This window comes from Pseudochaenichthys georgianus, chromosome 3, assembly GCF_902827115.2.
Source record: "Pseudochaenichthys georgianus chromosome 3, fPseGeo1.2, whole genome shotgun sequence".
Lineage (NCBI taxonomy): Eukaryota > Metazoa > Chordata > Actinopteri > Perciformes > Channichthyidae > Pseudochaenichthys > Pseudochaenichthys georgianus.
This window is the reverse complement of record NC_047505.1, coordinates 24,160,652-24,183,040: the sequence shown is the minus strand read 5'-3', so window position 1 is coordinate 24,183,040 and position 22,389 is coordinate 24,160,652. Positions and strand designations below refer to the sequence as shown.

General features: G+C 42.5%; 1 protein-coding gene across 2 annotated transcripts; it reads right to left on the bottom strand.

Annotated features, from left to right (window-relative positions):
- Positions 1–203: 203 nt before the first annotated feature.
- LOC117441599 (ceroid-lipofuscinosis neuronal protein 6-like) lies at positions 204–21,327 on the bottom strand. 2 transcript variants are annotated; one of them, XM_034077673.1, is made up of 8 exons: positions 21,135–21,327; positions 10,479–10,596; positions 10,258–10,356; positions 8,644–8,832; positions 4,448–4,503; positions 2,694–2,816; positions 1,760–2,045; positions 204–1,683 (listed from the first exon to the last, which is right to left on the bottom strand). In XM_034077673.1, exons 1-7 carry the CDS (start codon positions 21,185–21,187, stop codon positions 1,775–1,777), a joined length of 909 nt encoding a protein of 302 aa, XP_033933564.1. In that variant the 5' UTR covers positions 21,188–21,327; the 3' UTR covers positions 204–1,683; positions 1,760–1,774. The 2 variants fall into 2 exon arrangements, with proteins under 2 accessions (XP_033933564.1, XP_033933558.1); XM_034077667.1 differs by having other exon boundaries at positions 204–1,680.
- Between the last annotated feature and the right edge of the window lie 1,062 nt (positions 21,328–22,389).

Here is a 22,389-nt window from a genome sequence, read left to right as displayed (position 1 = left end):
CACAGATACCAGATCCACAGTGCTGCATTGTCCTTTCCCTTTCCCCCCCCACCTCGCTCATAAAAGGAGAGCCAATTACCAGCTTACGATACTAGTGTCAGTCATAGTCCGTATTTAGAGATAGTTCATTTCAAGCACCTTTAAAATAATGTCGAACAAGGTGAATTTAAGGTAAAATGTGAATAATAACCAGAAACAGAATATACATTTTCCAATTTTAATAAACATAAAAATATGTGAAACAAAACCAGTGAGAAACCACTAACTAAACAGTATTTTACCAGCAACAGCAAAGGAACCATATTGTACAAAACAGTAACAAAGGACATTTTACATTAAGAACAATAACTCAACATGTAAACAAAGAAAGGATCAAATCAACAAACACAAAACATCGGTTTAATAAATCTTTCTTTTGTATCTCATGTTTCCTTGACCTTTTGAACAATCATAGACCATCTGTACAATAGACTTTTCATTGTGAACACTTTAATATTGTACATTGCTTAAACACATCATGTCAGAAATAGGTAATACGGAAATGTAAAAGTTCACAGCTCTCATGTCGATGACTGAACATATGAAGCTCATATATATCTGACAAAGCGTGAGACCTTGAATACCTGAGAGAATGTTTTACTCAAAACTAAAAAAGTCACAATTAGATTTAACATTCACTTCAATACTGTGTTCTTTCTCACCAAAAGGTAACAATATTATGTTATCTTTCTCCAGAACTTAAATGTATCTTTTTATTTTTTATATATCTAAACTAGTTTTTTTTCTAACTAATTTCAAGGTGTTATTCTTCAAACGGTAACACTTATCTTTATCCTGTTATTGAGGATTGTTCTGTGTAACATGAATGAATTATTCATATCTTTTTTCTTCTTCTCCTTTTCATTCTTCAGGGTCAGAGAAGGTGACAATAACCGGGCGTGCATTTATTGAACAACCATGAACACTTATTTCAACCTTAAAGCATTCAGTTGTTGATTTATGGAATTATTTGATGAGCTTATGCAAGGTACGATTTATTTTTAAATGTTCTAGTAAATGTATCTACATACTGTATATTCACCTTGAGCTGGATCATAAAAGGGTCCACTTTGTCCAACCGCTTGACTGGTCTACAGACAACCTTTCCCCTTTAGCAGATTATCACTGTCCTGGTTTTTACTCCTTCAATAAAATAACAGATACTCTCCCTGTAGGGCTTATTCAAGGAGATAGTTATTAAGAAAAAGCTTTCAGAACCACCTGTTTCAGGGCTTGGAAACATGTAAATTGGATTAGAAAGATTAGGAATCTTAAACATGTATTTAATCCCTCCTCCCTAAAGAAGTATTACAGTGTTGGTTATGAGCAGTGAAAAGGCTCAGTCATTCCTCATCACCAGCTGTATGTCAGCGCAGACCTATTTATAAAATCAATCATGGCCACAAAATGGTCTCAAGATGCAAGAGGTGTAACAGATCTGATTACATATATAAATTCACATCAAACTTCCCAACTGCTAAAGTCTGAGTATCAATAAAAAAAGAAAAGAGACAAATCTCTTCTTAATATATGGCTGAAGCCAGCACAACTTTGGGCGTAACAGTGAGGTTTGTGCACTTCTACAGCCGTCCTCAACCGTCCGTCAACGTTGAGTACAGCCTCCACATTTGTCACAGGAAGCTGCTGAAGAGAGAGAAAAATATGCGTCATACAAATGTAAATGGTATCTGATTCTTTTATCTAACAGAGGTGTACACACCTGGACAGATGTAAATCAGTGGTCCTGCTTTATATGTAAGGTGTAGTAGGACCAGGGCTCTGGCACGTAAATGAGTCCGGGGTACTTGTTGCGTAGCACCGGGTCGCTCCACAGATAGATCACCCACAGTGCCACCAGCAGCACAGTAACGCTGAAACTACAGAACAGGAAGAGACCGTTGCTGTCTGGGCTGAGGCCTTTACGCTGTTTGATTATCACCACGACAACCATTGCAAGGAAGGTGAGGAGAAAAAGTTCAGTGATTTGTCCCTCAGTGACCAGGTACCTGGAAGAAAATGGAGAAAGAAATGTCATAAAAACAGAGGCTTCTAACTTTTATTTACAACTGAAACCTTGGCAAACACCCAATAGAGCTGTTTTTCTGTGAACATCTGTTTTACAATGATAATGTTTGATCATGTTTTACCTAATAATTGCTACAAACAAAGCCATATGGTGGAAATTCATTCAGTTCTATATAAAATAGTTGTCAAAATGGGGACTTAAATAGTTTGTTCCAAACTGACTTGCTATGTACAGGACCTTTTGTAAATGTTTCTGCAAACCTTCAACTGGCAATCATTGCACAAAAGAACAAAATGTCCAAACGCTTCTGAACGAAAAAATCACACAAAAAACACAATGCCAAGCATTTGCTTGCTTAACTCTTTGTTCAACTTGATTGTTGCTTCTGTTGCTTTACACACCGACCTCCATTAGCCTTCTGAGAGAACATACAGTAGTGCCCCTTTTTTCATGGACTGGAAAGGCATCTCTAAAATTAGAATTTACTAAAGAGACCAACTGTTTAATTTCTCTTTAAATGTAACGATAACACAAGGTTCATTAATTGACTGACTCCTAATTCTTTAACAAAACCATGTAATCTTGGACAACATGAGAGTCTCACAGAGTTGAGGAGGAGGAGACTGACCAATAGTAGAGGGAGCTGGGTCCTAGCAACAGCCAACCAGAGACAGGAATCTTCTTCTGTTCCCTGGCCTTGGTGAAGCAGCCGGTGAAGTAGATCAACAGGATGATGAAGAAAGGAATATACCTAGAATTCAATCAGAGGCAGAAACTGTCAAAAGGACTAAACCAGTTAGAGTTGAGAAAGTTTTGTATAAAGGGATGATGCAAACCTGGCTGCACAATACCTGAGCCCATAGCATTTGTTTTTAAACTCAGTACTTGTTGATTATAGGAACACTTATTTTTCTCTTTAAAGATAACTTAACTCAGTTTTATGAACAGTTTTGGTCAGAAAAAGAAAAACTGGCTAATAAAGTTTCTCAAATTAAACTTCTTGAAGAATAATGAATAACTAATGTACCGTGGCAGCAGAAATTTGTCTGGCAGGTTTGAGTTCAAATTATCATCGGGACGCCGCAAGCACAGCTTCCCTTAACCACTTTCAAAATCAGTGTATCAAACGGCATGACCTACAGAAACAGTTCCAATGACAAACTATTCTAACCTGTGATTTTGTCAAACTAAATAAACTAGAGCCGAAATAATTAGTCAATTACCAAACGTTCTCTGGTCCTTTGGGCTATGATGGGAATTCGTTTTTTCTACTTTATTTTAAAGGGGCCCTATTCTGCTCAGGTTCATGTTTGTATGTTGTGACTACTGTGACGAGTTTACATGCTTTAATGTTCAAAAAGTGCTTCATTTTTGTTTTGCCTTTGTTGCAGCGCCTCTTTTTCCCCTCTGTCTGAAACGGTTGGTTAGCTGGCCAGCTCTGTTGTGATTGGTCAATCGCTGAGAGATGTCCTGCCCCTCACTATGTGAACTTTATGGAATCATGTACAATGTGTTGGAGCACTAGCCAATGGAAGCGCAAGTGTTACATGGTGATATCACTACGTTACAGAAGTGAACTAAAGACTCCCTCCCTTTTAGGCAGAGGGGAGAGAAACTCCCTCTGGAGGGAACTTTGGGGTTTTAGCCATTGCAGAACTATATAATACATAACTATCAATCTTCATTTTTGTAAGGTCTCAACACCTTACATATGTCACTAAGTTCTGAAGTTGCTGCTCATCATTTTTTAGACATGCTGTGTACTTACTTACCTACTTATTTATCTTGCATTTTTATTCTAGTTCAACTAATGTGTGTGCTTTTCTTCTATGTAGTAATATGTAAGCTTATTCTGTATTATTGCATTGCCCTTTTTACTATGCCACTTTTGCCGTCACAAAAGTACATTTGTAAACTTCCCCGCAGTGAGAGTAATAAAGGATTTCTGATTTTTTAACTACCATAAAGGGAAAACCCCAAAAAGCATAATAGGGCACCTTTAAACAACAACCACCTGAGGTCTTAGTAAATGGAAATAGAGAGAGTTATTCCTCTTATTGCTCATAATTTCAAAGATATTTAAACACTTTTTTCAGGCAAAATGACTGATTCTTCCCCTCTCTTCCCAGCATGCATTAGGGTCAAGTCGAACCGCTGGACTTCACACAGCTGGTGTAAACTGTCTGTCCGGCTCAGTCTGCTCATAGTTAGATCTGATGTGGAAAACAGCTACTGATTCCAACACACTAATAAGTGTATGCAAATCTATATTTCTCTGAATCTACACTTGATGGATTTATGCATGCTCTTATTCTGCTTTATTCAAGTCATTTCCCAGCACTGCTTATGGACACAACAATAACAATCCTCATATAGACCTACCACATCAAGTGTCCGAGCTGCTCGTCATAGAAATACAGCAGCTCAAAGGAGTCAATCTGTGAAGGCAAGACAAACACATATTGAATGTAATAAGAAACTCAGGTATGTTTTAATGGCACAATATATGGTAAAGCCCTCTTTGTTGATAGGGGAGCGCTGTGGTCCTCCACTCAGTCTTATGCAACAGTGCCACCTATTGTTATAGTACAAATGACCCTTTATTAAGTGGAAATCACATCTTCAGACAGGAGAATAATTCATTATCTTATTTTAAAAGGCATTCATTTATTTTGAAATATGTCAAATTGTTTGACTGTACAGTATTTGTTCAGTGAAACAAGCAATGTGTGTTGACAATACAATATTACACTTGTATTATATTGTGAATCCTTGTCAAAAGGTGAATGCGCCAATCAATTCATTTCCAACACCTTACATTTCAATCAAAGCCCCCCTCAGAGCCTGCTCATGCAGTTTTATAAAGTAGTGTTTAATCCCTTTGAATGACTTCTTTGAGCTCTGGACTTGGATTTTTTTTAGTAACAAAAAAGAAGACGCCTTGCAAGTAATTCATGCTTTTCCACTTGCCTCATTGTTACACAATCTATGGTCAGTGTGTATGAAATCGGAAAGTGGTTTGAGTGCACACGCTGTAGAAGGGTTGAAGGTCTACAGCTTCTTAAACAAATTAAAAACCTTCAAACAGAGACGTCTGCATAAAAGCAATGATATCAGATGGTAGCTGTTGTGTTTGTATTGAAAACAGAGGGTTTGGATCATACGTAGGTGATGTTATTGTTATGTATTATTTCACCACCTGACAAACTCAAACGTAAAATAAATGTATGCAAGAAGTCAACCAATGATTCACCGAGTATTAGCAAGAGATCTCTGAATGCAGGGACACCTAATATGTTTTGATGCTGCAAATATGTGTTTGTAACTAGACACCACGCAGGGAAAGCAACAGCAATCTGCTGGAAGGAGACAATTATTTATTTTGGCGGTGCATCCTTGTTCCAAATTAAAGTAAATACAACATTTGAATAACTCAAAATTAGTAATTCAAACACATCGGAGGAGAAAACAGAAACTGTGTACTCTGTCACTGTAGCGCCTGAACTCAGCATCACTTCCCTCAACTTTTAATACACTTAAAAATGAAATTAATCATTTGTATTTCTATTATATTTGTATCTTATGGAATCTTTTAAACATGTTTAATTTGTGTATCGCTTGACCAATAAAGTATATATCTATCTTTATCTATCTTATTATGTCTTCTGTCCAAATGTTTTGTAGGGAGTAGGGAATCAGATTTTTTATTTTTATTTAACATTTATATTTGATTAGACATTTTCAAAGATAAAAACATACGGACAAGGACATGGCTCACACACATCACAAACAGAACAGGACAATAACATGAAGGGTAGGGGGATTACAGTGTCAGTTACATTTGATGTATGCATATGGCGTTGTATTTATACATGATTTGCTTCATATTATAGATATACTTCATTGTTTCCTCATTATTATTATTATAAAACTAAAAATGTATAACAGATAAATAAATAAATCAGATTCTTGATGTTGGTAATCCCATTATTGCAGGTCATTTAGTCACTAATGCAGGGTACCTGCATATTTGAACAAGTACATATTACTTTAAGACCTTTTTAATACTTCTAAAAGAAAACATAATACCATTACTGTGGCCAAATAAATAGAAAAATAGACTGCTGTAAACACGATTATTGAGTTATTTTGAATTTGAATAACTGAAATATTCAGTTACATTTTTCTAGGAGCGGATCACAGCCACACAAAAGATACCTGCAAAAACTTTAGGGCAAAATGTACGCTACCTAAAGTATTTGTTGTCAATAAACATAGGTAGTGGACAATGTAGATTGTCGTGGAAAAATATCAACAAAAACACTAATCAAAATAATACACACTTGTTTATTCTGCCCAAGCTTCAATGATATGCCTTGCCTTGTTAGATGTCAGACTTCTTTAAGAAATGGTTAGAATGGATGACCTTGAACATCAAAAAGTACATTTAAGTATTTAAAATACTCTTTAAGGGTCTTCTGGGACCCACTTGCCAGAAAGCAGAAGAGAGATAAAAACAAGCCATGCTTCTGAGCTTGTATTCTGCCCCAGATATGCCATACATCAACCTACGATATCTTGTTGACAACATCATTGTCAAAACCATGGTGCTTTAAAGGGGAAAGGAAACACCAATTACAGTTATAATATTCCGGTAGTTTATTCATTTTACAATGGATATTGATCGTAATATTTATTGTATATGATATTACTCGCCAAAAGAAAATTAATTATCCGCCAGCCGGGTGGGGAATTCCGGGACCAGGCCGCCGCCATTAGGGGAGTCCCAAATGGTGACGTCAGTGGCTGTGTTTTCGCTCCACCGAAAGTCAACACAACGTAGCAGATATGGCAGCGATGGAGGAATTTTGCAATGAGATCGACGTTTTGAACGATGAATTTGACTATTCGTCGGGAGATGACATTGATGTGGAAGCATCTACAGTTACCAGGCATCCCATGGCCTATGCTTATGAACCGATTCGGTCGAATAGAGTGGCATACGATCCGGAATAAAAAAATTAAAAAAACACAATGCTAACAGTGAGCCTCTGAATTAGCCCCGAGCGAAAATGCTAACCTATTACTGCACCGAAAATCACTCCTAGCTCCCTTATTACTTATCCTAGCCGCACATCCAACACATCGTTTATGATCGCAAGGAGACACAGAATCTAACGGTGCCCACCTCAACACTGAAAGATACAAACTCGCGAGGTTATCCACAAAAACGTACATCAAAACAAGTGGCGCTAGGTACTAACATACGCCAGGCTAACGGCTTACCTTCCTCATTGTCTGGTCTAAACTGGTCTTCAATGGCATTACAACGATAAAAACGATGATGTAGTTAATCCATAGGTTAATATCCAATGGGGCTGTGTCCCCTTTGAAATGTTCTGATAATCTAGAAGAAATACAACTGCAATTCCGTTATCTGCTGTCCTCTCTGTGCTCCGTGCGCTCTGGGTCCTGCAATACCATCCATCAATAGCAATACTAGCCTTTTTAGGGCTGTTTTCGACAGATGAGCGTGTGTATGCCAGTTTAATTAGTTGAGCTATAGAACACCCCCAATTCTCTATTGTACGTCATAATAGCTACCATTTAGTTTGGACGCGATTGCGTTAATTAATAAGGTCACACTGTGTCAGTAAATACATGTGTGAGCTAGTAATCTGGTAGTGCTGCAATATTTACCTCTCTCTCGGCAGCTGAAGCAACTCGTTTGGTGGCTCGAACTTCACGTTTGTTGACACTGTCATTGTCTTGCGCGGCCGACGTGCTGGGACGGTCGGTGTTCCCGACTGCATACGTTGAGAAATCGAATATTGTGGGAACAGATCCTGGCTTCAAATCCAATGTTTTGTATTGAACCAGGTATCCAGACTGGACTTTGAGCAGCTTCTCATCCTTTAGTGGCAGCCTATGGAAATGTACTTCTTCCTTCTTTGTATAAAATCCATTTGTGAAGCCTGGGGCAATACAATAAACTCCTGACGACGACCGTTTTCTTGTAATGTAAACTACTGGTGCATTGCACGCCATGTTGTTTGTTATTGAGCTTTGGCCCAGGAAGCCGTACCCAATCAGTGACGTCACTGGGAAAGTCCCGGAGCAATGGAAGCGCCCATGGTCATTAGGCACATATTTCAAAAAGTAAATTTGCGTATCTCGATCGTTTACATTGGAAATAGACTAGATAAATACATTTCCTAATGGTAATATTGTCGCATGGAAAGCAGTTTGAAAAGTGTTTCCATTTCCCTTTAAGTCAGGATGCAGCAGCGGGATGAATTCTGCTGGATCAAACAAGTCTGACAATACTGATATGTTTCGTGTTTTCTTTGTGTGTCATAAGCAGGTAAGATAAGCTCTTTTTCAAAATATGTTCATAGATTCTGTAAAATGTACATAGGGCCCAGTAGTTGTATCACCCACTATCCAAACATGACGAGCAGAAAAAAAAAAGTTTGACAGATTCCTCAGGCTATTCCAGCGTTCCTGGTGCACTCATCGTGGACAATTATTTACCCTACACCTCTACACAAACAAATAAACGTTATGAAGATACTCACCAGTGAGGCCGGTTTGAGGTCTTTGATGATGGGGTTCTCTCTGACTGACAGGTGGAGCTGGTAGCCGCTGAGGAGGAGCCGATGGTTGATGGAGTCTCCCACCAGGTGGATGCTGGCTCCCATGACGAACGTGATGATGCAGAGGTAGACCGCCGAGCGAGGCAGCGCCCTGGGGCTGCGCTCTATTAGCTGGATGGAGTAGCAACACACACATTCTGTAAATATCCCACCATCTGTGTCTTAAGCGAAATTATCAATTGTTTTGGTCAACTGAAAATATGCATAAAAACAAGTAATATTTTTTGTTTCACAATAAATTAACCTCCATTCCTTCAAAAGAAAAAGCATGTAGCTTTATTTATTTCATGTATGCTTTGCCGTTATTATGAGTCCTGTGGTGTGGCAGACTGCAGATAATCAGAAATGAATTTCACGTCTCTGTTGATGCATGAATGAACTTCAGTGTTGTGCCCTCAAAAGCAGGTCTGTCACTTTTGGCTGCCTTGTTTCTTCGTGTCAATTTAGCTTTAGAAAAATTGGCAACAGGAAAAAAATGCCCCAGATCGATTATATTTTGATTCTAAAGTCAACTGAAGCAAACTAAAATAGATATGTATCAGCTATATAGGCAGCTTAGTTACAGGAGCAGCTTTAATCAGCTGACATAATGTAACATGTCGGATAACCGTCTCATACTGTAAAGCTTATAATCAATTGGCATCGTGATTGTATGCAATTGATGGACAGGATCAAAAGGTTTTCAATTACAAGCCAATCATATCCAACACTGAAAGAACAAAGGACCATATTGTTGAGCCGGAATGGGAAATTAGTTTACTACATGTATACAATATCAGTGTAAAACTAGGAGAGATTTTTTAGATGAATATAAATCATTACATCTGTGTGACCACATTGCATGTTATCAGTGTAAAAGTGTTTAATATACAAAGGCTACAAACAGTGTCTGTCCACTGTTTCTTATTCACAGTCATGTCATTTCCCTGCAGGGATAAAATAAGAGTGCAAAGGTAACACACAGCGAACCTATCACTGCCAGAAACCCTGTTAGGAATGTAGGTGATTACGCATAATTAATATGCAACCGTATGTCATTCATAATTGGCACCTCAGGTTAACTAGCTCCTGCTGTATATGTGAAGCTGTGTCATAGAGCAACAGGTTATGGAGAAAACATTTTTTTTATTTGTTTCATATACATTTAAGCCTGATTTGAAATGAAAGCTATTACCTTGCATTTTAATTAGACCTTAAAGATTAATGAGGCTGTTTACATGTTTTATTCTGGTGGTTACAATAGTGGGCCTGATTATACAAATGTATGGGCTAGGAATGTGTGTGTAATCACGTTTGATGATATGGAAAATAACATATTTTAATCATTTAATTAACAATTATATACTTATTTTGCAAGTAGTTCTTATCTCCTTAGACCCCCTCATTACCATGGATCCCAGTCTCAGATTAATGTACTCTAACGAGCGTCCACAAATATACAATTCTATGTTTTTACATTTAATCAACAAGTCTTAAATGAATGTCATTTGTATTAATCTTATTCACAATCATCAAAGCACTTGTGTTAACACTTACCTTGAGCATTAGGAATGGTGTTATGACGTTGTAGGCCATGTGGAAGTAGTCCCCAGCACTGGGCTTGTTCAGGGGAAACCACTCCAGAGGAAGGAAAATCTAATTCATAAGATAACAAGAGGTTATTTGGTGTTTTGCCTCATGATACATGGAGTAAATATATATTTTTTTCACATTTAAAACTTCATTAGGGAAGTGAAAGACGCATTGATCTTCTTTACCATGACAATAGGTCTTCCAAAGTCCAGAATCCAGTTCTGCAGAGTCAGGCAGAACCACAGGTCAAAGTGGAAGTTCCTTCTCTGATGTGGCACATTGTCCTTCAATCCACAAGGAGCGCTGTTGAAATACATGTTCAGTGATTGGGAATTGTGATAAAACAACGTTACAAACAAAAGGGCACAACAGAAGTTGAGCGTTTGATAGACATGTCGGGATTACTGTAGTATAGTAAGGTTTACTATAGTGTTTACTACTGTACTAATTTCAGGTAAACACACAAAAAGATTGCCTTTTTATTTAGGTACTTTTTTGGTCATATCCTTCAAGGTAATAATTAGAGATGTCCCGATCCGATCACGTGATCGGGGATCGGAGCCGATCACGTGATTTTCAAAAAATCGGGGATCGGGATTTTTTTTTTTTTTATAAAATATTTTTTTTTTATGTAATGTTACAAAACAAAAATGACCATGTTCACGTCTTAAAGTCATCCTGAGGACTTAGTTTTGGTTTAAAATTACACAACATCATGTATGTGTTGCTTTCTTTGGGCTTGCTTATTTCTCTGAAATCTGGCAACAGAGTGGGCGCAGTGTCTAATAGTAGCAGTAAGCTAACGAGAGGCTACGTTCAGCTGGTGACTCGGTAGTCGGGACAGAGAAAATGTCAGGAGTTTGGAAGTATTATAAAATTGAAAGCGAAGGCAGTGTAACAGCCAGATGCAATGTTTGGAAGGCAGAGGTTCCGCGTGGTGGAAAGAACAGAGCTACGTTCAACACGACCAATCTAATACGCCACCTGAGAAACAAACACCAACAACAACACGACGAGTACACAGCGGCCACTCAGGTAACGGCACTGAAACAACCGACACGTTCAGAGACTTTCAAAAGGAAAGAGAAACTGCCCCAGAACAGTGAAAAGGCCAACAGAATAACAGCCAAGATAGCTGAATTCATCGCGTTGGATGACCAGCCGTTATCTGTTACCTTTTTTTTCTCTTAATGCATTGCATAAAGATCGGATCGGGAAAAATCGGTATCGGCAGATTGTCAAAATCAAATGATCGGAATCGGATCGGGAGCAAAAAAAGGTGATCGGGACATCCCTAGAATAATGAAACAACGTGGCAAAAGTTATAGGTGTATTTGTATAAAGATGGTACAGAGGTCTATAACTTAAAAGTGAAAAAATACTTTGTACGTTGTTCACTTATATATATTCTAGAACAGTGGTTCCCAACCTGGGGGGCGCCAAAGATCGCAGGGGGGGCGCCACGCCTCAGATGATTTGAGGCCAAATATCATATTTAGACTTTTTTTTTTTTTTTACATATACTGTAATTGTAAAGCAATACATTATTGTCACTAAAAGCCTTGTCTCTACATTACAATAAAATATAAAAAATAATTGATGAATTAATTTGAATAACTTAATTACGCTTTCATCCGCCTTTAACAAAATACTTCCCATTCATCTAGTTTGTGACAGTAGTTGTAGCATTTTTGAGAGTTTTACACTTTAATTACCGCTGTTGCGCGCCCCCACCCCTTTGTGTGTGTGGGGGGGGGCGCAACTTCGAATTGCACAACATCCTGATGTATATAAATGCAACCATCCACGATTTGTGGCATTCTATTGTGTGTTCTTTTGCCTTTATTCCTGCAGTCTGAAAATATGAAATCACAGCTATTAATGTTTGGACTATTGGTTGACCTCTTCACCTTTAGTACTTTTAGTGCTTTGTGTGCATCGATGCAATTTCCTATTGCACACTGAGCTAAGTCACCATACGTATGGTTTGGAAAAAGGCTGAATGTGGCTGAATATGGGTCCTCCTTGAACCCTGTCTGTCAGGATGCAAAAGGAACATTGGCTGTTTGAACAAATAAGAAAAATAGTCGAGACTAGAAGAGTTGTCGAACTGCATGTCATGACCGACCGACCATGCATTTAAAAAGGGCATTGTGTAGGAGTTCTGGCATTCAGCAGTGAGGCTGCAGATGCAACCAACGTAATACACCTCCTGTATGGAAGATGACCCTGTTCACATCTCTCTGTGTAGATATGAAGAGCTCATCTAACGGAATGAAAACAAACTTTTTTTATTCTAGTGTGATAATACAATAATAAATATAAGACACCATTTCTGCTCATCAGGTGCCCACTAAATACTACTAACTGACCCTTTTCAGAAACTGGTTGTGAAATTAAAAAAATTATCAACCAAGCCACACTGTCTTCGAACAACTGAAGTGCAAGAGACACTTTTCTGCCTCCAGCAATTGGTTTCAGTTCCATGGTTACTTAAACTTATATAGTGAAATCCACCTGTTTGTAAAATATTTCTATATCGACAAGAAAATGTTATCTAATACATGAGTGCCCTTTTTGGGGCATTGTCTTTAATAATAATAATAAGAATCCTTATATTTATTATAGCGCTTTCTCAATGACTCTCAAAGCGCTTTACAAATACACATTACACATACAGATCATACATACATGTAATGGTCATCTACTGTGGACAATACCCACAGGAGCAAATTCGGGTGAAGTGTCTTGCCCAAGGACACAACGGCCTGACGCAGTGGGGCGGGAGCAGGTTTCGAACTGGAGTTCCCCAACGCCCCCTTGATCTGATGATCAAACGCACAGACCACTGTGCCACCTGTCCCAAATCATTAAGTTATCTTTATTTCCTCTGTCTGCGCCATTACTCATAGAAGCTGGGTTACAGTAGGTAACCCCAGTTCTATTTCGTATATGGCTTCGCCCTCTAAGGCTATCGCTATTGGGTTAAGGGCGAAGCATGATGTAGTCTGCGCCCCACTGAGTCCGCCCGGCACTAGAAGCACAGACACACCTGCTCAATAACACCCCCTGCCTGTTGTGCCATGCGTAATGGCGCATCACCGTCCCTGGAACATAGCAAAACATGCCTGTCTTCCCGACGGGGTGAAGGCTGGGAACAATACATACCGGCCGCTGTGAGAAAGTAGAGACGAAGGTCCCACATTATCCTGCGATCATAGAGGGGGAACAGCTGCTCTCTGCGTGTCAGACAGGTAGGAGAGCGCTCAGCTGGATCCCTGACGTCACTCACTCTGATCAGGCACTCCGTACGAAGTGTGTCAGAGTAAAAGGAACATCCCTCTCATACGAGGGAAAAAAAGGGCCGCTCTCTGTGTGCCGAGCGGCAGGAGAGAGGCGCACCGCTGGATCCCTGACGTCACTCACTCCGACAGGACACCCAGTACAGGGTGCGTCAGAGAGGAAAGGGAGACATCCCTCAAATAACATTGAATAAATGAATAGGGGGAAGACCAAGATGCAGCCGTGCAAATATCTTCCACTGACATTCCTCCGTGCAAAGCCGTGGAGGAGGAATTCCTCTGGTGGAGTGGCCATTAATGTTCTCCGGGGGCTCCACCGAGACATACGCCTGCGACACAGCCTCACACCTTTAGGCAAAGGGCTGCGAGGGAGTTTCCACACGCTGCATTTCACTCCGTCTCTCATCATGCGGCGCGTACACGCCCAGAGGATGAGAGGTCAAGGCTCGAAATTAACTTTTTTCCTCAGTGTCCCACAACCGTCCCGAATTCTACTTTGTATTGTCCCGGATATAACCAGCAGTGTCCCAAATTTAAATGTGTATCGTCGCCCCCCCAATTATGCAGAATACATATAATTTGATACTTTTTTGTCACTTAATCATCACACCATAGACTCTGGTCCACCATGTAAGTTTAAAATACTTATTCTTTTAAACATATGAATATTAGTCTGATCTGTTGCCTCTCCTAGAGTAGAAGGGAAGAGTTGTTTTAAGACATGTTTTTCTATTGTTTCTCAATATCCAGACTAATTTATCATTGTCATGTCAACATTGAAGAATTCTGATTTGTATTTTTCAATTCAATATGGTATGGCTGTATGGTCTCTGTGTTTTATGATCGGAACCCTCTATCTGGCAATAAAAGTGGTATGAATGATAATAAAAAAACAGAAGTTCCATAATACAGTTTAATAAATGTATCTGTTTTCAGTTCTAGTTACAAGTTATCCTCACAAGTCGTCAGTAGTACTATAGGAATATAAATGTATCTTCTATCTTCATTCATGAATGTCAATCATCTTGCTCTCACTCACTCACCCACCCCCCCCCCTAGGCACAAAAACAACTGGAACATTACTCTCTCTTAACATGACACATTATTCTCATACCAGAGTTGATTGACAAACTAAAATTACCTTGCGACCCCCTTTCTAATCGTCACCCAATCTGACTGACGTTCTTGACCAAAAAAAAGTAAAACACTAAAAAAAGATGAAAAGCTAAATGATTAGCTAAATGCCTTACGTTTTTGCAGCTAAAGATTCTAGCCTGGTCACTGACTGGCTGACAAAGAAAATACAAAAATGATAGGCTACACCTCTTATTCTGATCAACTGTATTTCACATCATTTTCACAAACTTCAAAAGAACATGACACCGCATTTTAGGACGTTTGTATGCATTGTAAGGCACACTTCAGTTGCTAGCGTTAGTTAGCGCTAGCTATAGTCCCAGACAAAATAGATTTGTGTCCCAGTAGGAATTTGTATGGTCCCCGGGACATCGGGACATCATTAATTGCGAGCCCTGTGAGAGGTGTGTGTATGCTGTCCACACGAGGCGTTATAACGGTGCTCGTGGATTTATTATGACCGTGTGTAGGAGGCATATCTGGGACAGAGGAATGCCGCGAGCTCTGCAGTTTATAAACCAATAGGTTTAAAACAGCAGGCTTCTGCAGAAAATGAACCACCTCTGGTGTGTCCCCCTGTTGGAAGAGACCCCAGGGGATCATCACGTGACCAGCTGACGCCAACGCCGAGCAGCTGCGTCACGGAGAGGGCTGTGTGGGTTGTGACATGCTGGAGGAGAGCTGTCAGTTTCTCCACTCGCTGCCGCGAGAGCCACGCTCTGCTGGCTGAGTTTATCTTCTTCCAATTTCTTATGAAACCCAGGCTTTGACAGATGCGATACGAGATGTACCGTCTGTAAAGCGACTTCCTCCCTGGAGCGAGCCAGCAAATAGCAGGTTGTCCAGAGGAAACCACACTCTCATCCCTCCTCTGTGTAGTGGCTCCAGCCTTCTCTACACAAAAATGGGAGGAGCCAGGAAATATCCGACGGCAGACGATTGTCTGGTCTGATATTCCCTGAAATGAGAAAACGCAGGAATTTCCTGTGTTTCGGGATGGTACGTGGAAGTATGCATCCTTCAGGTGGAAGTATGCCTCCTTCAGGTGGAAGTGAATCAGTCGTCCTGGTGAACACATTCCAGCACCTGTTTGATCGTCAGCATGTGGAATACTGACAGATCGAGGATGTCTCATTGCCCCACTCTTTTTTGGGATTAGAAAAATAACGGGAGTGAAAACCCCTGATTTTCCTCCCTTTGAGGAACCCTGGAAATATCCTCTTTCAACAGGAGTTCCAGCAGCTCGGATTGGAGCGCAAGACATAGCTTCTGGGAGGACAGGAGTGTTTCCTGTATCCCATTGAACTGTGGGGGGGGGAGAGGCGAACTGCAGGACGTATCCTCTGCTGATCAGCCTGCTCATCCATCTGTCCATCAGACCCGCGCGCTGCCACTCTGAGAAAAACTCTGAGCGGGCGCACGTGCTCGAGATGTGTTTTTGGTCGTCATGGTGACGAGCCACGCCAGAGCCCCTGTCGCCGCTGCCCGTGAGGCAACCCAAGGCGGGGGCCTCCACACGCTGCGTCTCACTCCGACTGTCATCATGAGGCGCGTACACGCTCAGGGGATGGATGGAGGTATGTGCAGTGCTGCCCACATGAAGCGTTATAACGGCGTTCATGTGTTTATTAAGGCCGTGTTTATTAAGGCCGTGTGTACGAGGCGTATCTCGGACAGAGGAATGCTGCGAGCTCTGTAGGTTATTAACAGGGGTTCAAACCGGCAGGCGTCTGCAGCGAGCCCTGCTGTCTACTTAATCAACAGATTAGTGGCAGCCGGCTTAATTAGCGAGCTCCGCAGTTTATTAACCGATAGGTTAAAACTAGCAGAATTCTGCAGCGAGCCCTGACGCCGTGGCGCTGCGGGCGCTGCCGCTGGTGCACTCAGCCTCCCGTGAGGCGAAAGGGCTGCGAGGAAGCCTCCACATGCTGCGTTTCACTCCGGCTGTCATCATGAGGCGTGTACACGCTCAGGGGATGAGTGGAGGTGTGTGCAGTGCTGTCCACATGAGGCGTTTATAACGGCGCTCATGGGTTATTATGACCGTGTGTAGGAGGTATCTCTCGGACAGAGGAATGCCGCGAGGTCTGTGGTTTAATAACCGAAAAGTCATAACCATCAGGCCTCTGCAGCGACTCTTGCTGCCTACTAATCAACAGATTGGAGGCAGCTGGTGTAGTTACTGTGCTCTGCCGCTTATTAATCGATAGATTAAATAGTGCAGGTTTTAGCAATGAGCCCTGCCGGCTATTAACCGACAGGTTATAGGCAGCTGGTTTACCCAGGGCGTGAGGCAACCCCCGGTGGGCTGGGACCGAACGGGCTGTGCGGGGCCTCCACATGCTGCGTCTCACTCCGACTCTCATCATGAGGCGCGTACACGCTCAGGGGATGGATGGAGGTGTGTGCGCAGTGCTGCCCCCATGAGGCGTTATAACGGCGCTCATGGGTTTATTATGACCATGTGTAGGAGGCGTATCTCGGACAGAGAAATCCCGCAAGCTCTGCAGGTTATTAACCGAAGTTAAAACCGGCAGGCTTCTGCAGCGAGCCCTGCTGTCTGCTTAATCAACAGATTAGTGGCAGACGCGAAAGGGCTGCGATGTTGCGGGATGATGGGTACATGGAAGTATGCATCCTTTAGGTCTATAGAGGTGAACCAGTCTCCCTGGTGAACACACTCTATTACTTTTTTGACCGTCAGCATGTGAAAAGGCCTCTTCATTATTGCCTTGTTGAAAGCTGATAGGTCGAGGATGGGTCTCATTCCCCCCGTCTTTTTCGGGATAAGAAAATAGCGGGAGTAATACCCCTGATTTTCTTCCTCCTGAGGAACCCTGGAAATAGCCTCTTTCAACAGGAGTTCCCGTAGCTCTGCTTGGAGCGCAAGACACTGTTCTCGGGATGACAGGCGTGTCACCTGTATCCCGTTGAACTATGGGGGGGGGGGAGGCGAACTGCAGGGTGTACCCTCTGCTGATCAGCCTGCTCATCCATCTGTCCATCAGACACACGCGCTGCCACTCCGAGAAACACTCTGAGAGCGGGCGCACATGCTCGAGCCCTCGCCGCCGCTGCCTGTGAGGCAACCCAAGGTGGGCCTAGAGCGAAAGGGCTGGGAAACCTCCACACGCTGCATTTCACTCCGCCTCTCATCATGACGCGCGTTCACGCTCAGAGGATGGATGGGTGTGTGTGCAGTGATATCCACATGAGGCGTTACCACGGCGCTCATAGGCTTATTGTGACCGTGTGTAGGTGGCATATCTCGGACAGAGGAATGCCGCGAGGTCTGTGGTTTAATAAGCGAAAAGTCATAACCATCAGGCCTCTGCAGCGACTCCTGCTGCCTACTAATCAACAGATTGGAGGCAACTGGTGTAGTTACTGTGCTCTGCCGCTTATTAATCGATAGATTAAATAGTGCAGGCTTTTGTAACGAACTCTGCTGGCTATTATCCGATAGGTCATAGGCAGCTGGTTCACCCAGGGTGGAGGATATGTGAAATACATTTGTAACTGATGACTCAGACCACATGTTGGGAAATAATCATTTTTTTTATTTCCTTCACACTCCCCCCAAACCGCCAAGGCCGGCTTTGTTTCTTCGGCGGCTCTCGTGGAGCAGACGCCGAACGGGAGTACCTCACTCTCTTCTTACCCCCCCTCCTCTCTGGTGGGGGGCCGGAGGCGCGGGACGGTGCCCTGGAGGCGCGGGACGGTGCCCCCGCTGCCGACGGACGAGTCTGGCGCCTCGGCTGTTGCTGCTGTGCGTGTCTGTCCGTCTGCCGCTGTGGCGGCTGCTGCTGCTGCCGCTGGAGCCGTTGCGGCTTCACCGCTGGCTGGAGCCAGCTGACGTGCTGGCGGATGTCCTCCGCTTGCTCCGATGCCGCCTTCATGGACTCGACCATGGCCAGGAACTGGGATCCGAACAGCCCGTCCGAGCTGATCGGAGCGTCCAGCAGAACCTTCCTGGCTGGCTCTGTCACCGCTGCCTGCTGCAACCACAGGTGGCGCTGGATCTGAGTCATCCAGGCCGTGATTCTAGCCTGGGAGACTGCCACGGCTGCGCACAGCGTGAGTGCCGTGCTGGCCGCCTTAGCGATCTCCTCTGCCTCCTCTGGAGCTACGGTGGTGGACCGTTCGACCAACGTCACCACCGAGTTGGTCAGCAACGCGATGTTGTTCGCTGCTGCCGACGCCTGGAACGCACACTGGTGCGCCCGGTCAGCCTGGCGGGCGACATACTGGTCTTTTGGGGTGGCCAACATAGGGCGCCGTCCGGCGACCAAGTTGGCCTGTCTAACCCCGAAAAACGCCGTTAAGCTCGGTTCCAGAGCGGGTGTGGTTGGAAAAACCTCGTCCGTGAACCCCTCCACCTTAGTGAAGGGAACAAAGGTGGCCACCGGAGCCCTTAAGGTCCTCGGGTTCGCCACTGCCCCTTCCTGGTAACGCCTAATGGCGGGGAAGCGCGGCCAGATCGGGTCACTCCTGCCCGTCTGAACCCGGGAAAATACTCCGGCCATGTCATCCAGAGCCACCCTCTCCCGTCCTCGGGGAACGGGGAGGCCTCTGCATGCTGCTGCTTTGCCGATTATCTCCGGCAGCTCCAGCATAATGCCACCCAACGCCGGTAGCGCCGTGGACACGGAGAAGGGGACCACGTGCTCGGCCGCCACCTCTGACTCTCGCTCCGACCCCGTCTCCCCCATCCGGGGAAGAGGGGGAAGGGGAGAGCCGCATGGCGAGCCATGGAGGGAGACGGGGTTGGAGTCGTCCGACTCCTGCCCCCCACTCGCCTCCAGAAACAGGTTGTTGTCCCTGTTCTGGATGGGCCAGTCGTCCTCCTCACCCGCAGCAGCTAGAGCGTCCGCCCTTTGCTTCCTGTCGGATGATGGGAGACGCACACAGTGAGAACATGCGATCTGCTGGCTGAGAGCCGCGTCCACGTGCTCTGGCCCCAGGCAGGATGCGCATATCGGGTGCAAATCATAGCTCATGATATATCCTGTATTGCACGAAGGACACATGCGGATACGATCATTGCTGCTCATGATTCTTTCTCGTGCTTCAGTACTGCTGGTTGCTGAAGAAAAGAGGGAGCAGATTGCCGGGCCACCTTCCTATTTATACCTGAAGGAGGCCCGAGGGTAGGGCCCACCTAGTGGGTGGGCGTGGACTACAAGTGTTTCAGTGCTGCGCGGGGCGCAGAGGGATAACCCAATAGCGATAGCCTTAGAGGGCGAAGCCATATACGAAATAGAACATTCAGGAGCTATCTGGATCAGTCTTATGCGACAATGGAAACTGAACTAAAGAGAACATTTGAACTTTAGCATGCGTGATCTGCCTGTAGGGAGGGGCGGGCCGGCCCTGCGAGTAAAGTAACGAGTAAAGTAACTAGTTACTTTATGTAGAGAGTAACGAAGTAGTGTAATATATTACTTTGTTTTAAACTTTTTTTATTATTAACGACCCCATGTCTGGACATAAGGCCTGATAACAACATCAGTTATGCTGTACCGTATTTAGTCTAGCTTTTGTTTTTTGGTATCTCAACTTGTTCTGATTTCATGATTGAATTTGTTGACTTCCTGTTCAAATCTTGAAGGCAAACTGATGTCCTTAGGCTTTATAAATAACTTTTCCATGGAGTTTGTTTTATGTTCAGTTTTTTGGCCTGTCAACAGGATAATGGAAAATCTACTGACATTATTATCATTAAACTTGCCCGAAGGGTGTAGCATGAGCCAAGGAAGAACACATTTCATGTTGGATCTTATCCACGCAATGTTTACAGCGGTGAAACGATGGTCTTCATGTGCCTTTCTAGTTCCAATTGTGTTCACATGTATGCATAGCATACCATAGTTATTTCGCCAAATAATGAAATACAGTTATGTACAACAGTAGTACTGAGTTGAGTTGGTTGAGTCATGTAGGACCAGCAGCCGAAAAGGGCAAAGACTGACTGAGACAAGCGGAAGGCACGGTTAACCACAAGCTCCTCCAGCGGCAGCTATCATTTATATCTGTCACATCACATGCAACCGAGTGTTGTTATGCAGTCCTTTTTTATTAAACGCAAACAGCTACAAGACTTTACAGAAACAAGTTTTAAAAAAACTATTTTAAGCTGTTAACCCTAATTCGCGTCAGCAACCAGCGGATCTGCGCCTGCTCGCTCTCACTTACTTTAAATGCATTATCCATATTTGGTTTCTGGACAGATGCAGACAAGTAGCAGCAGAGCGGATAGTGAGTTGTTATCGCAAACAAGAGGTTACAAATCATGTTCTTTCTTAATATCGATTATATAGTTGCTTGCATTTAATCAGCTCTACTAAAAAAACACGGCTAAAACGGTAACACTTTCGTCAGCTTAATGTAAAGTGTACAAACCTAGTTTGTGTTTTCTCTTTTAAATCGTTGCTGCGACGTTTTCTTGCAAACATTTTCGCTTTATGTTAGCGAGTGTTGATCCAAATAACGGTACTCCCGTGGTGTGGTCTAAAAGGATGTAAAGTTAACGCTATTAAATTATAGTAAACACATTTCTGTCAAAACTCATCTTCACTTCCGTGTTGGAGCATTGTTCCCGCCCTTCGGTCCCGCCTCCTCCACCAATCAAACCGCAGCACAGGAGCTACACGTGAAGTGTGGTAAAGTGAAATGACTGGTAGGCAAATTCAACCCTTGTAACAATAACACAAACAATTAACATAATGTTCGTCTTTGCTAAAGTTTTATAATATAGGACTTTGAGTGTACTGGAATAAATATATAATTGTTCTGTGCTTACTTATAACCAAATAAGATGCATGAAATTAATTTAGTATTATATTATCCTTAAAAAATGTATTTGCCTTTGTGTACATGGTTCTCATTATGGGGTTTCAATTATTAATCTGCTTGTTTTCAATGTTTCACTGTCAACGAAACACCAAGCATACTGTATCAGACATTACACTGACAATATGATATATATTTGTTTATTAATGTGGAACCTGTATTGTATTGTACAAAATATCACAGTATTACCCAAGAGTACTGCTCCACATCCCCATAAGTATTATTAAAATATCCTTATCCGAACCAAACGTAGACAATCAGTCCTGGTGTTCAACAGTGTATTTATATGTATGTGTGTTATCATGCTTTTTTATTCTAGAGTTGGTTGTATATTTGTTTCTAATCTGGCCATATGGATGAGGCATGGATTTCCCTCCAAACCAATTTAATTGTTGCATCATATTGTTTATTGTTTTTTATATAGACGTTTTTTAAATAACGAATTTCAAAAATGAGATACTAGAGTAGTTCTTCAAAAAACTCCATTCAAGTTTCAATACACAGTTGTAATTGTGTTAACTGACCAGAAGATGTCACAATTTTCTACAAAACGCCTAATTGTTGTAGATGTAGACCTATGATGCTGTACAACTTTTTCTGCATCCCTGTGCATAATCTTCCATCAAGTCTTCAAACACATTTTTTGAAGTAAGACAATGATGCACGTAAAAGAAGATATTGGGGCTATTGATTTGTTATAATTAGTCGAAAACATACTTTTGTAACAAAAATATATTGAGTTAAAATCTACATCATTATACATTTTTAAACATGGCTAGCCTGAGTGGTATCCTCTATCAGTAGG

Bases quoted from the DNA above. Each gene is read 5' to 3' on its own strand.
- LOC117441599 (XM_034077673.1), bottom strand. From the start codon at position 21,187: ATGTTTGCAAGAAAACGTCGCAGCAACGATTTAAAAGAGAAAACACAA. The intron at 4,504-8,643 runs GTGAGTATCTTC...TTGCCTTCACAG, and splicing joins ACCTCAAACCGGCCTCACTG to ATTGACTCCTTTGAGCTGCT. The intron at 2,046-2,693 runs GTCAGTCTCCTC...ATTTTCTTCCAG, and splicing joins CCCAGCTCCCTCTACTATTG to GTACCTGGTCACTGAGGGAC.